Source organism: Haemaphysalis longicornis, unplaced genomic scaffold (genome assembly GCF_048455015.1).
Source record: "Haemaphysalis longicornis isolate Haplotype H1 unplaced genomic scaffold, Haemaphysalis longicornis Haplotype H1 scaffold_3, whole genome shotgun sequence".
Lineage (NCBI taxonomy): Eukaryota > Metazoa > Arthropoda > Arachnida > Ixodida > Ixodidae > Haemaphysalis > Haemaphysalis longicornis.
Window position 1 is genome coordinate 87,386,706 of NW_027526335.1, and position 15,653 is coordinate 87,402,358.

Genomic DNA, 15,653 nt, shown 5'->3' on the forward strand with positions numbered 1-15,653 from the left:
ATGGCGCATTGGATATAGACGTCGGCTTCATAACGTGAGGGACCCTGTAGGTTCGATTCCCACCCCGGGAAGCATTTTTTTCCTTGTCATCACCACCGCCATCATGTGCCCTCCTAGTGTGTAAAGATGGCTTTCCTGCATAGCGCTTTAGGTAACGATACCACCGTCAGTGACTCGAAAAAAACTTTTAAAATTCAAATCATTGGATTCTGAATTAACGAGCTTTCGGTGTACCTGGGGAGCCGAGAAGTTGGCGGATCGCCTTACCGCTTACGTCTGGACGCACCGCTGCTGTGTCATGGCCGATAGGTCGAGCAGCAGCTGCAACCATTTTGGAGACATATACCTAAGGCCGTAAAAAAGTTTAGTACAGGATGTTACGTCGATAGCGGAAACCAAGATAGGATGAGAGGCCTTCGTTCTGATAAGGGTGGGGGGGTATAGGTTTTTTGTTGCTTCTACTGCTGCTGCTGCTGAAGATTATGATGTCAGTACAAATAAATGATAGAAGTTATGGCATGGAAGGGGTGGGGACTTCAAAGCAAAGGAAGATTCTGGTTTAGGTTGTCAGCAAGCCGGATGCACACATAAGTTGAATAATGCAAGCGCGAAACTGAATGCAGTTTCGGTAAATCGTGAAATCAGTTCCAACTATGACAATGGTAATGTGCATGGTGGGAAGGAACCGCCTTATTGGCGCCGACTGGATGCCACCGGTGGTGGGTGCTTGAAGCAAGTACACTTGAGTGGATGCATATATCCTTCGGTCGAGCTAAATTGTAGCGAGGTTTTTAGTCGCCCAGCATTCCGACTGAAGGAAAATTCTGTTACCTTCGTGGTTCCTTTAAGCTACATAACATTTAAGTATAGACATTGGTCTACAGCATCGTGTCGTAAATTCATAGTACGCACTTCCTCTAAAAGGCAGCTTCAAAACAATACTACACCGGAGAGAGTAAGAGAACTGTTAGAGTGCCTTTGGAATTCAACAGTAACAGATAGACTTACCGTAGCTGTCATGATGCGGTTGCAAATATAGGAAAAGGTTGAAAAACAACCCTTCCTACATTCACAATATTTTCCAAAGGTATAAATATGCACACTCCGTTCTTTAAGTCGAACGTTGTACGTTCATCTTTATTGCTGTTTTTGATATGACATTCGTACGCAGTGGTTCACTGTCTTGCAAGCCACAACGACGGAAGCGCTTCCTGAAGTCACTGAGATGAGAACAGGTAATGAAAACGAAAAACAAAAAAACAAGTCTGAATGTGGTCGCCGAGTTAGATGTCAGTGCACGGAGACAGATATACTGCAGCGCTTAGTTTAAACAACATTTGCGCTTATGCTGAAGGGAAAAACTGACAAAGCTATCCCTAAGCGAAAATAAATACATAGTCTATAGTATACGCGATGACCACATGGATGCTTTGTGTACGCTGTTAAAGCGCCAACAATAAAAACAGAAGTATGGGATGGAAATAGGAGGAAAAAAACAATAGAGAACATCAAAAAACATGAACGCCGGTTCACAATATACACGAGTGCTTAAAAACGCGGCACACACTGAAATGTACATATTCACATTGTTGGTACGTTCACCTGTATGTCCTATTAGGGCGCGAACCCGATGTCTCCTCGGAACATGCGCTTGTCATGCGATAAATCTCCCGAAATGTTGTGCCCTACGAACCACGCGTAGCCTCTCGATTTAGTTAACCCGTATTCCAGCGTTTAGTGCATTTAGGAAAACCCGTCTTTTGTTCCAGATTTTCTCCTAGCACGTGGGTGGCACCGTGGTTTCAATTAACTACGCGTTGTTAAACACCGAAACGAAAGCCATCTACGCTGATTTCAGGCACCGTCAAAAGTGGAAATAAGACAGCTGTCTGTGGTATGGCACGTGACCGACACGTCCAGAGCTCATGGGCCTCGGACAATCTTTCACGAATCATCAGTCGATTTCCAGCGAGGTATGGGAAGCCGGTGAAGTTGGATGAACCCTCCGGAGTCACGCCGAAATAGTCACACCAGCCGTCAAACATGCGAAGTTTTGATCGCTTCGGTATCCTTCTCGGCGGCGAAAGCGGCCGCCCTAAGCGCTCCCAGCGAGGACCGCCGCTTGCAGCGTGTCCGAGCTCCTCCGCCGACGCTGACGCTCTCCGAGCTGGCCTCGGCCTCGGCCTCGTCGGGGTTCTCAGGGCATTTGGAGAGCGAGCACGGGGACAGTACGATGCGGTCGTCGCTGGATTCGCCCGTGGTGAAGACCAGGCTCACACGACGAACCTGAAAGGCAGAATGGGGCAGTGGTTAATTTCAAACTTCTATAAACTTTAACTCGTTAAACCGGTCTAGGCGAGTGGTCGTGGTGGTGGTAAAAACTTTATTTATCCGAAGCTGTATAGAGAGAGGCACCGGCTGGGAGCACCGACACACTACAGTGTCCCCTAGACGACGGTCAGGAGCCCGTGGGCCCTAGCGGCGAGTTCGGCCGGCTGGAGTACACACTCTTGCACTAGTGGGTCGGAGATGAGCAGCGTAGCCTCCCATTGCTCTAGAGTAATAAGGGGCCGGGACAGAGGAGCATGGAGGGGTGGTTTGGAGGGGAACGCGCCCACTACGTGGTGGAGGGAAGCGATACGCACACCGCACCACCTGCACGTGTGGCAGTATCGCGAGGGGAAGTGCAGCTGACACAATGCGGGATACCGGAAGGTGTTCGTCTGCAGTCGGCGCCACTGAAAGACTGGGCCGGTGTCCATATCAGGCGTGGACAATGGGCAGGAGGAGTCGCTGCTGTCGGCAGGATGCGTGCGGTGATGGGGTGAGAGGGCATGCGGACACACATGCACACGCTGTGTCTGTTGTTACCTTCCTCGTCCTCGTCTTCCTTGCGCTGGCTATTTTCTATCACCATGAACCAATACCAACTCGCCCAGCTTGCCATCTTGATGCACACACACGCTTGCACGCACGCCTACGGAGAGATGGACAGACAGACAGAAAAAAAAGCTAGCAAAGTGGTTCATTTTACATTTTCGTGCTGCAATGGGCTTTTTTTTATTTTTTTGGAATGTCCGAAAGAAAGAGGGGGAAAAAAACATGCTCCCCGGGAGTGACTCGAACCTGCGACGTTCGAAATAGCGGTCCGATTCTATACCAACTGGGCTACATAGGAGGCATTGCTCCCCTCCACTTTCCTGAGTATTTAAGGGACTCACATTGTGTCCTGCACTTGGAGCTGGTGGCCTTCCCCGCTGAGTCAATTCTGGGTGAAGGAGACCTTTTTTAACTCCCTCCCTACCGTGACTAAAGCGTTTACGAAGTGCGGGGAGCTAACTAGCGGGTAACCCTATTAAGCTAGCTATGCCACCAAGACTGCCAGACGCAAGGTCCCAGAACAAGAAGATTAAGAAGACGGCTTGTCTTAACTTTCTGACTTCCGCTTTTAGGAACCGTAGCACCGTAGGATGCTCGAAATACTGCCGGGAGATGCTACCGTCTGTAAAACTACAAAAGAATCGCGATCCCGTCCAGGGTTCCTTTCCGCACCGGGCAGGTGATCGACCGGGATTGATGCTCTACGGAGGATGTCGAGAACGATCCTCATCGAGCCCATCCTTGCGCTCTTCCACAGCAAGAGAAGCAGGTGATCTCCCATTAGCGATCAGCCGTTCGGGATGATTGTGACGATGATGATACGTACACGTATGGAGCAATGTCTGCCTGATACTGAACGTACATCATTCTTTATGACAAAGTACCTGCCGTTACCAGTAACAGCGGGGAAATAAAAGATTGCTGCGGATGTCCCCGCAAACAACCCCAGATAAAGCCAAGTGGGCACATGCACCAACAGACATAGAGATAGAGAGACAGTGAGAGAAAGAGAAACTAGACAGAAAAGGAAGCGTCCCCGCTCAGCCAGAACAATGCTCACGCGACACCGCAAATCAATACGCCACGTTATCGCCTTTGGGGCGCATATAATTTTGCCGCATGCATGGGCGTCTCGCATGAGCGAATTCACTTTCTGGGATTCTTGTGGCATTCGGTGGGTACGCAGTTACCGGCCTCAGTGGCGCATTTTTTCTTTTTTCCATATGTATGTTCGACCTAATTTTGTTTGTTGCTGCTGCTGTTGTGTGCAGTAGCTGTTGGCGAGATTCGTCTTGCAGACCGGCAGTTCCTTCGCTTTTGTGTTCTTATAGCTTCGTGCGTAGCAAAGTCAAGCTACCATTGGCAGTTCCACCTTGATCCGCTTCTCACGGCTACTGCTTAACTGCTGACCCAGTTTCTTTTTTTTTTTAATTGCGATAGTATGCCCTTTGGCATAAGGCATAAGTTGGCACTCGTTTCCCAGATGAAGTCCAGAAGACCCCCAGTTTCTCTTTCGTGCTGTTTATTCTTTGGCCCCCTTCCCCCTAAACCTCGCCTCTTTTTCCTTGTTATCCCCAGGGCAGGCGATGCACTGACACTGAACGTCCTGTAGGAATATTCCGCTCCAACTTACCGTCGTAGGGAAAAGAACGCTGAAAATAAAATTGCGAGCGGGTTCAACCTTCATACACAAAGAGCGAAGGGCACAAATGGTGCGGCACTGTAGTAAGCCACAGGAATACACTGCGATAACCTAATTTCTACTCTGTAGCCGTAAATACCACTCGACACGAAGACACCGATGAGCGCATAATTGGCTAAGGCGGAGCTTGACGCGATACTCTAAAACCGGAAACGCTTCTTGTCTAAAAAACACTTGATTTAGGGAAACTGCGTTTCAGTTATTAGTCCTCTTTTGCGCAGCATTGAAATGGACAGCATGGCACGTCACGCGCTCTGATAGATAGTGCTCACTACGTTTCTACTTTCTCCCTTTTAACCATTTTTTTCTCTTTCCCGTGTACAGGATAGAAGCCTGATTAACTTTTCTGGCTATCTCCTATCTCATCTGTTCTTTCTTTTGTCGTATTTTATTAAATTTTGAAGCGTAGTAATGAGAATTGACCATGACGGCGTAGAGGAAAAGAAACGCGAAACGTTGGGAGTGGGCGGGAGACTTTCGCACGGGTGTCGTTTTTAGGCTACAACTTTTGGGGAAGCTTTCTCGGAACAATACAGATCTCGCCGAAAGACATGCCGCGACAGAGTCGAACGGAGGCTTACGCTCAAGTCTTCCTTCTTGGGCGCGTCCGAGTTGTCCGAGTTGGAGCCCTCGGACAGCTCATGCGTCGAGGAGCTTGACGGCGACTGCGGCAGCTGCTCGGTGGAGCCCATGTGCAGCTTCTTGCGCATCTGCGACATCTGGGGCGTGTAGAAGAAGATCTCGTCGCAACGCCGCGGGGGCATCAGCCGCGCCACGTTGCTGTCCGTCAGGCTGTACGACTGGTCCTGCACCGAGAGGGAGACGCGCGCAGGCCTATACGCTGTAGCGGAGCCAAGCACGGACCTCCACGTGGGAGCTGGAGGCCTTACCGTCTTCGCACCAGGTACTTCCGGTTACTCATCCCGGACGTGCCATTTGTAGACCTTAATGAATCCAGGCTCCTCAATCTCGCTCCGCAAAAGACACCACAGTTATTCTTGTTGGTATAGAAAAAACAGAGCCTTGTGTACGTGGCGACATGCCTCTGGTTTCCCTATGTAGCCTGCCACTCATGTGGTAAAGAAGCACCCGGAATGCGCGAGTAATTGATGCCAACTGTTTGCGATAAGAGGCAATTGTTGACAATACAATCAAACCTCGTTATAACGAAGTAGTATCAGGAGTAATTTAGTTCGTTATATCCTATATTCGTTGTAACAGTACAGCTATAAATCAATTCAAACCAATCGGTAATCTGGCTCCAGCAAACATCCTTGATTGAAAAACGCACTATTTTAACCTTCGAACCTACTAAAACAAGGTGACACTTATCTTTCTCCTTGTGGCATTTCAAGCTCAATGAACCAGAACATGAAAGCGGAAAGTTACAACGGAACAAAGTTCATTTGACAAAACAGGCCTGCGCTCCTATTTTTTCGAGGAAGGATGTGATCGTTGTCTGTTGGCTATTCGCAGTACTGAGCAGGATGAAGTTTTCCACAGTGTCCACGAAAAAAGCGGCCTTTTCTACTTCGGCAGTTTCGGACGCCGGGAGTTTTTAAGTAGCTGTAGCTTCTCGCCTGCTGGTCAAATATTCCTTCGTTACATCCGATGGTGTGTGCGGCTCTCATAGTTTCACTTTCGTTATAAAAGAATAAGTGTCATTGGAATGAAGCGTGACCAGCCAAATTTCGTATTTTGTTCGCTACATCCGATAATTCGCTATATCAGTGTTCGTTATAACGCAGTTCAACTGTATTGATGTCAATAAGAGGCTTACTGTGTACTAGCATTCATCGCCGTACTTTTACACGAGCTGAGTTCTTGACTAAGGAATGCTTGCTATGTGTGGGCGCTTTACCCACTGACAGAACCGCGAGACTGTTAAGTTTCTGATTGAGATCGCAGTCAGATTACATAGGTGTACAATACAGCCTTTCTGCTGATCTATAATCGAAGTATTATATCCAAGTAACGGTAAACATACCTCAAAAACGTGGAATGACAATAAAGAAGTATCAGAAGAAACTATAAGCAACAACGCAGTTTGAATGTCATGCCTTCCGCATGTAGCACGAAACTTATGAAACTGGCCTGTTTAGCCGGCCGAGTGCCTCATTGAGATGCGGAAAACGACTCTTGCTGAAATTTGTTTTCACAGATAATCCCAAGCGATCTCCTTCACTAGAAGTTACACACTCCAGGCTTTGAAACTGTAATATGAACACGAAGGGCAAAGCAGAGACAGTGCGAACATGAAGCTGGTACTTTCCACAAGTAAGCGTTATTCTAAAGAAGCAAGCGCATGCGCTTCTTCGCTCGACATGCAAGCAGTGCACAACGAAGCATTTGCGATACCATGATATTACACTCGTGTGTTATAATTCCTTCTTGCGTAAAAAGTGCACGCCAAGAACACTGATTTTTTTTTTTTCGTGCGGTCGCTTCAATAAAAGGGATCGAAAGTTTGCCGCTATACGATTTCATCACATAACCAGCTTTGAGTAAGAGCGTCTATTATCTCTATTGCTGGTTCCAAGCCCCTTACAATAGGTTTGGCCACTGAGTGCAGCTCTACCTTAGTGTTTGTCCCAGCGTTGTTAGCCATTCTTAGCAAGCAGTTAAAGATGTCAGTTGAAATAAGATGCTTTCGTCACTAACGACAAAAGAGTACAAGAGAGGTCATAACAGGAGCGCCATAGCTTATTTTTACATTTAACTTGGCCACTGATGGAAGTCTAAAAGAGCATTGAGCCCGTTTTAAGAAAAACGTAGTACCGGCGTTTACGAAGGGTTTAGCTTAAATTCGTGAAAAGATTCATTACGCCAAGCAGTATGATTATCGTGGTTAGAGATGGGGCCATGAATTGAATTCACAGTAATTTACTGAGGTTTGTTTCTCTCTCCTCATTGTCTTATTTTATTCTCTTAGCCCTACTCTCATCATTTGGAAGCAATGCAAGCCGTAGGCTCTACTCTACAGCCTCTACAAACTGACCTGGTAGAATCGAAAGTCAGTCGGTGATGTGGGTGTCTACATGTGGCAGCACAAAGAAAGTCAGAATCAGCTTCTTGCTTAAGTTAGACGCCTTTGTGGTCAGAAGAACCACAGTAAAGAATCACAAAGAAACTATCGGGATCACTCATTAAAAGGCCAAAAAAAAAGCTAAAATTATTAGTGTGTAGAAGGCGCGAGATGTCGCGAAATTCACCTCCTGTAGTTTTACCCGCTCAGAACAAATACGACAATAGCAATCTTCACAAGATACAATATCTTCCCTTCAAATATATTCTCAATATCTCGGGGTGAACACGAAGCTACAGTTATGCTAAGTGCCAAAGAATACAATAAGCCTTTTATAATACGTACGTGACATCCAAAAAGTCCAATTTATTTACTGTGTCCACAAGCCGCAACCGCGGTAATGACCAAGTAAAACAACTCAGCCGTTTGACGCATCGTTTACCATTAAATTCCAGTTTCCCCTATTTGCCTTCCGAAGTCACTTTGTTCCTACGGCCATGGCAGGTGTAACCACATTTCCACATTTCGCCATTTGATAAGCGCACGCTAAATTCAGCGGTATTCGCATATACTATATACTGTTAGAGAGAGGAGGCGGTTCTATAACAGCCCCGAATGTTATACCGCGCGGCGATAGTGTGGTATTGTTAAGGTAGCGTTGACTGGAACTGTTATCTAGCACCTATTATTGGTGAAACCGTAGAGCTGTTGCCTTCCCACGCCTGTCCTAAACCAGCGGAGTGGCATCTCCTAGCTACTCTAGTGGCACTGGGCGATTCCTAAGATGTTCTCATCGTGGAATCTGTGCAGCCACACATGCTAGTGCCCAATGCCGGCCCTGTAATTGACGCAGTGTTGCGTAAAAAGCAGCGGTGGATAGAAGCCTTACCACGTCAGGGAAGGAGAAGACGAGGTTGTTGCGGTGCGAGGCGGCCCCCTTGACCGTCTTGGGGCTCTTCTCGGGGCAGACGACGAAGCCGTAGGGAATGTACAGCTGGCCATGCTGGTTGGACTCGTCCTTGCGGATGACCAGGATGCGCGGCGCCGGCGCCGACTCCTTGCCGGCCTTGGCGTTCTTGTCGGCACGCATCACGTTCGTGCACAGGGGCACGGGCTTCACGAGCCGCTTGAACTCCTACGCACACCCGCGGCAGCGCAGGAAAAGGTGAGGAGAGGTGCGGGTTTAGGGAACAGCCACGAGCCTGAAGGGAACGTGAATCACTCAAAAAAGAGTGGGTAAGAAAACTGTATCATCATCATCGTCATCATCATCATCTCTCTGATAGATCTCGGTCCCCCCGTTTGGAGTGCTACCTGGTACGGAAGAAAGGACCATTCTGGGTACCCCAGAAGCTACCCTCATGTACAACCATGCTAGGAAGGCCCTTAAAGGACACAAGCAGCACTCCTTTACACGAACAAGATCCGGCCTTCTGGTGTATTACTTGACGACAACATTATCATGATCCAACAATGCAGTGTATACTAGAGGCGTACCTCAGAAGTTTGCACTGGAATGAATAACTGGTAGATAATGGAACAGTCTTTCAATGCTTTTCCTTCAGTCACTATAAGAATGAGCCTGGGAGAACCCTTGATTACTCGGTGCAGCCTGAAGTTACGAACGTACGAGGAGGGCAGGGGTCGCTTTCAACCTCGCCCCACGAAAATTTTTTTTTGCGGCAGTGCAATGTCCCGAAATTCCCTCGAAAGTGCGAGCTCTTCCAGTAGTTAACCGACGGGCCACCGCTTAGAATTCATTGCATACTCTCGGCACACGCAACTTACCTGCCCCTCCTTCATTCTGGCCTTTTCCATCTGTCCTATTCACAACCTCATTCCTCATCATGTTCTTCCCCCGCTTCCTCATCCCTGGAATCCCGCTTATTCAGCCATAAGCGTCAACGTACCATCGCAGCGGGAGCAAAAATCAGTGGTGCGAACATTCATCGACAAACGACGCAGCATGCAGGAGACTGAGATCCGAAAAATTGCCACCGGCAGGTAAAAACACAGCCAGGCGTTAGCACTTACGTCCCATCGGTTGCCGTCTGTGTAGCACCCCGTATAGACAATCTTGTAAATGACGTATCCAGGGATGTGACATATAACTACGGCGAACAATGTCCACCCGAGTATAGGTCCCCAGAATGAGTTCTTGAAGAGCCCCGATGAGATGTCGGGGCTGCCAAATATGGTGAACACCAGTGTGACCTGCAGGAGAAAAAAAAAACACAGAAAATGATGTCCTGGAATGTAACAGATCGACCTTACTTTGTTTTTGGTGGTAGATCTGAGCTATTCGCCTTGGATCCTACTTAAAGGGACAGCCAACCGCTTTTTGTGGAGCGTGTTCCCCCTGTATATGCACATACGAAAGCCAGCGTTTTATATAACAGGGTAACCACAAAGAATTTGTAAACAAACTGATGGAAATAATTCTAATTTGGCATTAAACTTCCTGAAATCTGAAAGGTGGCGCCATGTAGTGTGTAAACGTTGCACTACAGTACGTAAAAAACAGCTCCGTCGGTTTTAATGCGCGAATAAAAAACCGCATGAATTGAATAGAAATGGCTGCATTTTATTTTTGCTTTAGCTGGAGATACGTTTTTAAATACCTCTTTTCATCTCACGTACTGTTAAAAGTATGTTTCTGCGCGGTTCACTGTCATTGTTGCCAGCATTCGTTTTGGCAGCACACGTAAGGCTGTTAGATCCAAAAAATACCGATATCAAACGTCATTCCGAAAACAAAAATACAGCTGCTTAGATTGAGTAATTATTGTACAGTCAGAGTAAAGGTTTGGAATTATTTTGCTTGGTGATATAAATTTTTTATCCATTATCTGCGAGATGGGATTAATTTACTTTGCATGCGTGCTTTTCCGAACGATAACTCGCATTCAAACAATAGCTAGGTTATCACGTTTCGCCGCAGTTGATTCGGGTCACCGATGCACCGAGATGAAACATTTGTTTTGCCAACTCCACGTGTACAGGATCTGCATTATAATTCTGAGTCAAAATAAACTTCCGAGCTTTTTTTGCAGCACATAACCGAACAAAAAAGTATGACGTTTCAGAAGGAGTCATCTTGTACTAGGTTTCGCTCATACCAAAATAAACGACAGAGACAGAGAAAGAGAGAGAAAAAGAAACTGGCGTGACAAGTACAAAAATGGAACTATAAACTTTACTCACCAGAATTATACCAGGGGTAACAAATGACCAGATAATCATCCATCCTCTCCCAAGCGTTTGCTGAAGAATGGTATCAGCGTCTTCGGCAAACTGCTTGAACCCTGAGCAAAGAAGAAAAATGGCGTGAAGTTTTCTCCAACCACTGTTAAGATGGCCCAACAAAAGCAAGCAAGAAAAAAAACTGTTTAGGGACATTTGTATCCTTACAAACATACGTTACATAGTTTACTGCGTTTCCATTATGCCCTCATTCCTAAAAAAGTAAATTTTCGTTTTTTTCCTCCTCCTTGTCTCTACTCAAAAATATGTGGAGCATTAATCGTTAAGTCAAAGTCTGTTCAAGGTGGCTGTCATTGGGCGATAGCGACCGGTCAGGTACAGTGTGTCTTACTGACACGGGGAATAAGAACGTATGGTCTCGCAGAAAAAAAAAAAAAAAAAAAAAACCTCTTGGTTTCGGAAGTAGCATTCTACTCGCACTGATTGTTTTTGACGAACTGGGACAAGAGGGTAAGGCACGCACCGTATATCCAGGTGATAACGACGCACTCGAGAAATCCAAGCAGGAAGGCCGTCCAGGAGAACACGTAGGCGTCCATGACGGCTAGGATGTGAATGCCCGCCTGTCGGAGAAGCAAGTAACATGAACTGGAGGTGAGCGAGAGGAAATCTAAATTCTTTTTCCGGTTTATACATGCGCCTCTCATAGGCGTTTCGTTAGCTCCCGGCACGTTCTATAATCATACGGGAGGCTGTTCAAGTAATTTGCCAAATGAGGCAGTAGAACGCATTTTTACACGTAGAAATACCGTGCTCTTGTAGACCTTACGATACAGCTTTCATTTGTGCTCGCTACAGGCAACATCTTCAGTTGAGAAGGGCGTTTTAAGAGCATGAATTTCCTCACTAAGAGGACGGAAGTACCACATTTTCTATCGAGCAGGAATCCAAGAAGTAGCACTGCAGTTCGACCGCCATATTTACAAGTACACAAATTCAGTTTTGGCATAAAGGCTTCGAGGGGCGCCCGCCTGGTGTGGAATTATCATTGAAGAAAAAGCGGAGACGCCGACCACAAGGCAAAAACAAAACAAAACAAAAAAACAATGTAAAGTCTTAGTCCCCCGAACGGGCGTTGTTCGCAATAAATGCTTGTGAACAAGGCTCCGCTCGGAGGGCCGAAACGTCGTCATCACAATGCTTTTCTCTCGTGGTCGGTGCCTTCGCTTTGTTTCTCAGTGGTGTTTTTTAAGTTTTGTTGGATTTTTAAATTCGCAAAATACAAATGCGCACAACGAACACGGACGTTTTCTTTTCTGCAGCGAGCACATGCAAGGACGGATTGCATCCGCCGGTTAAGTGACGCAGCGCACGAATTTTGACAACTTGTTTTCATGTTGAGCGTCTCGGCTTTCCATGCCAGTCAAACAAAACGGCAAAGCTTCTGGCGACGCTAGTACGCCATTGAGCGTTGTATTCATGTACGGGGCTGCGTTTCCGCTTCCACTGTGTTGACGCGCGAGTTGCAAGATACACTCGGATAGAACAGGTAGTCTAACGTCAACTGCCATGGGGCCGTATTGCCTCTTCGAAACAAAATATGGTAGATGACTTTGTTAGAACAAAAAATCCGCCGAAATTCAGAGAATTGTCTACTAATGCGTAGCATTCTTACGCCGCTAGTCGACAGTGCGAGTTCTTTACAGCCAAATATGGCTATGCCTAGCGAAATACGTTGGATTATTTTAATATTTTTATTTTTTCTTTGTTTCTTTTCACCTAGGTTGTAAATTTATACCATTGTAGCGACGAAGGGTTTTTACTGCGCTATGTTTTTTTTCCCGGAGATGCAAGGCGTGCAGCATAGTTGGTCCGTTTACGCTATTTTCTATCCGTATTTCCAACGTTTACTTGCGGACTTTGTTATTCAGTCTCCGGTTTCTTTGAGGTGAGGATCCATATTTCTGGTTTTGCAAGATCATCATTCTGACTTTTTTTTCTATGTGTCCTATTTTTTTGGTTTTCCAAAATTCTGTCCTCCAAATTATCTCCATTTACGCTATTATAACGATTAAAGGGGTTACTACCGCCAAATCTGCATTTTTGTGGAAATGCAGGTCGTCACATGATTTGGTCATTTTAACAATTTTTTATTCGCATTTTGAAGGTTCTTTTGTGGACATTTTTCGTTTAATCTTCTGTTTTGGGGGGAATGTTTAAGATGCAGATTTTTGATTTTGTCAGATTATTCTTTTGAAATTTTTCTCTCCATTTACGCTATGATAACGATTGCAGGTGTTACATCCGCCAAATCTGCGTTTTTGTGAAAATTCAGGGAGTTACACGGTCCTGGCTGCAGGGGTACTCGGCAAAGAATGCTATGCATTAAAAAAAAAACGCATCTGTTTGGAGAAAGAACAAGGCAAGAGCCGACACTTGTATCAAACATCTTATTCCAAGCCTCAATTAGCATGGAGCCAGGAATTAACTACTACATGCGAATTCGGATGTGTCTGTATTGAGGCAACATTCCAGAATTCGCATCGAGCTGTTTCGCATGTAGGACGTAAACAACATGACGCGCGACGGCAGCGGTGGCCCAAGCAAGAGAACTCTTTAAACAGCCCACCATTTTGAAGTGAAGCCCGAGCGCCAATATCTCCGCATCCAGCGCTAGACGGAAGCTTTCAACTGGAAGTGGAGTCATTGGCCTTTGAAACTTTTGTTGGAATCCCAGTCATCTGCTGAACGGACAGATTACTCGGGGATCTTTTTTGTGCATCTTGTAGAAAAGGAAAGCGGCAGTTCACTCGACAGACAATGCGTTCGAAGGCCTTCGAAGCGCCCAAGCAGCGCAGGTATACCACGCGAGTGCTTTCTAAACGCGCAGCTGGCACTTGCGGCGTTGCGGGGAGTTGGATTAAATTACGCCTAGAGTCCGCGATACGACTTCATTTGCGCTGCGGCATCATAAGTGCGGTGGACACTCACGGGCGTGGTGAACACGACGCCAGCGGCGAAGAGCACGCCGCACACGGCGAGCACGAAGAGGCAGTAGCGCTTCCGGATCTGGGCGCTGGAGAACTTGTCGAGGAGGCAGGTGAGCAGGGTGAGCATCATCTGCTCCATGCGGCCCAGGCAGAGAAGGGCCAGCAGGGCGAAGAACAGGATGGAGCACACCACAGAGCCCGGCAGGCTGGCCAGCGCCGCCGGCACCACCGAGAACAGCGTGCCGAACCCTGTTGCACATGCGAGGGGGCGAAGAATCGTGGTTATAATTACCACTAGTGAGGAAGAACGCCGCGGTTGTGGCTTTTTTTTTTTTTTTTTTTACAGCGAAGGCTGTATACGGAACTCTCCCCGTGTCTGTACTGACTTTTCATCTCACCATAGAAGCCACGGCGGTCCTATAACGGTGGCGCAGAAAGTCACATCCAGCTGCGCGCCTTTCCCGACGTCGACCATATTCTGTAACTCCCATGTTCTGCTACCTTTCCTTGGTTTATTTCTGTTTTTTCGTTCCCGTGTTTTCTTCTCCTTTTCCTAAGACACCGAAATGTCAGAGGATACAAAATGGCGTCTCTAAACGCAATTGAATTTTGCCGCCCCCACCGGCACTGCCTTTTAAGACACTCTCCTCGACGCCCCAACTTCTGGAAGACCGACAAATTTGATGGCGTCGTTCGGCACGTGGCAGACAATCCAGAAATGACATCTTGTTGTGGAAACGTCATTTTTTTTTTGGTCTCCCGTACCAGCAAGGAAGCCCGACGCGTAGTGTCACATCAGTGACGAAGGGGTTCTGTAACGTTGTCCCTAAAAAGCCTCATCTGTCGAGCATTCAGTGTGTCCTTATACAGAATGCATGATGCCCACATGAACGCAACCTGCCCCCTCCGCCGGTTTCTCTTCTTACGGAAGAGTTTCTCTAAAAGTTCCTCTTCCGGGTTTGGATGGTGGCGTTCAATCTATTGGCGGATGTTCTGGTGAAACAAAGCTTTCTTTGTTGAAAAAAAAAATACATGGCTTTCTACAGAGTAAATTAGGTAAAATTACTGCAAAACCCAATTGTTTGGCGCTTCCACTTTCTCGCGCAACGGCATGAGCCTGAACTTTTTCTCGGCTACTAAACTTCATGATTTCGGGCTTGGGTCACGCGCTTTCGCTGCAGGAATCACAAAATTTTCCCACGCCTTTTGCAAACTTTTCGCCTATACAAATTCGCCAAAATCACGGCCGTTCGAGAACGGAGAGGGGGTGGGGATTTTGCTTACAATACAGTAATATGTAAGAGTAAAAAAAAATAAGCAAGGCAAGCTAGTGCGCCATAAAGCTGGTATACGCGTTTTTATTTCTTTACAGAAAACCGTTGCGAACAAACGAATGCCCTGAATACCTAGCAGTCCTTATCGTACAATATATTAATTCACGTGCCTAATCAAACATTTTGAAACCCAATGTGCCATAAATCATCGCTATGCATTGTGTTTGGGCGATAATTTCATGATAAAATTAACTTCCTTTAGGCATACAAACATGTTTCCAAGAGTCAGTGCAACGCGGGAGAAACCGGCTCTCAGCCTGCCACCCGGAAACGACAAACCGGGGAAGTACAGATCTCCGGCTCCAAGTTAGCCGACAGGAAACTTCTATATCTGAGCGGCGCTAGAGCGCTTGTTATTTGCCGCGGTATCGAGCAGCGCTAACGGTATTGTACCCAAGCCTCCGTATTACGCGCAAAGCGGTGAATATATCCGTGAAATGAGCCGTGAAGAAGCGCGCGTTTGTAGCTCAAAGCTGCAAAAGCAGCGGGGTGCGCAGATGGCGTGACATTTCGCCAAG

At 46.8% G+C, this 15,653-nt stretch overlaps 1 protein-coding gene across 11 annotated transcripts in view; it reads right to left on the reverse strand.

Annotated features, from left to right (window-relative positions):
- Nucleotides 1-1,107: 1,107 nt before the first annotated feature.
- Nucleotides 1,108-15,653, reverse strand: part of LOC144174784 (sodium-dependent dopamine transporter-like) — a 126,514-nt gene continuing 111,968 nt past the window's right edge. For 9 of the 11 annotated variants that reach the window (XM_077703662.1, XM_077703670.1, XM_077703665.1 and 6 more), the window contains 8 exons: nucleotides 13,803-14,050; nucleotides 11,335-11,434; nucleotides 10,812-10,912; nucleotides 9,642-9,821; nucleotides 8,497-8,742; nucleotides 7,581-7,616; nucleotides 5,164-5,388; nucleotides 1,108-2,286 (listed from right to left, as the gene is read on the reverse strand). In XM_077703662.1, coding sequence (XP_077559788.1) covers nucleotides 2,038-2,286; nucleotides 5,164-5,388; nucleotides 7,581-7,616; nucleotides 8,497-8,742; nucleotides 9,642-9,821; nucleotides 10,812-10,912; nucleotides 11,335-11,434; nucleotides 13,803-14,050 — 1,385 coding nt within the window. In that variant the 3' untranslated portion in view covers nucleotides 1,108-2,037. The remainder of the gene's footprint in view (nucleotides 2,287-5,163; nucleotides 5,389-7,580; nucleotides 7,617-8,496; nucleotides 8,743-9,641; nucleotides 9,822-10,811; nucleotides 10,913-11,334; nucleotides 11,435-13,802; nucleotides 14,051-15,653) is intronic. The other 2 variants (XM_077703663.1, XM_077703666.1) reach the window with 1 other exon arrangement.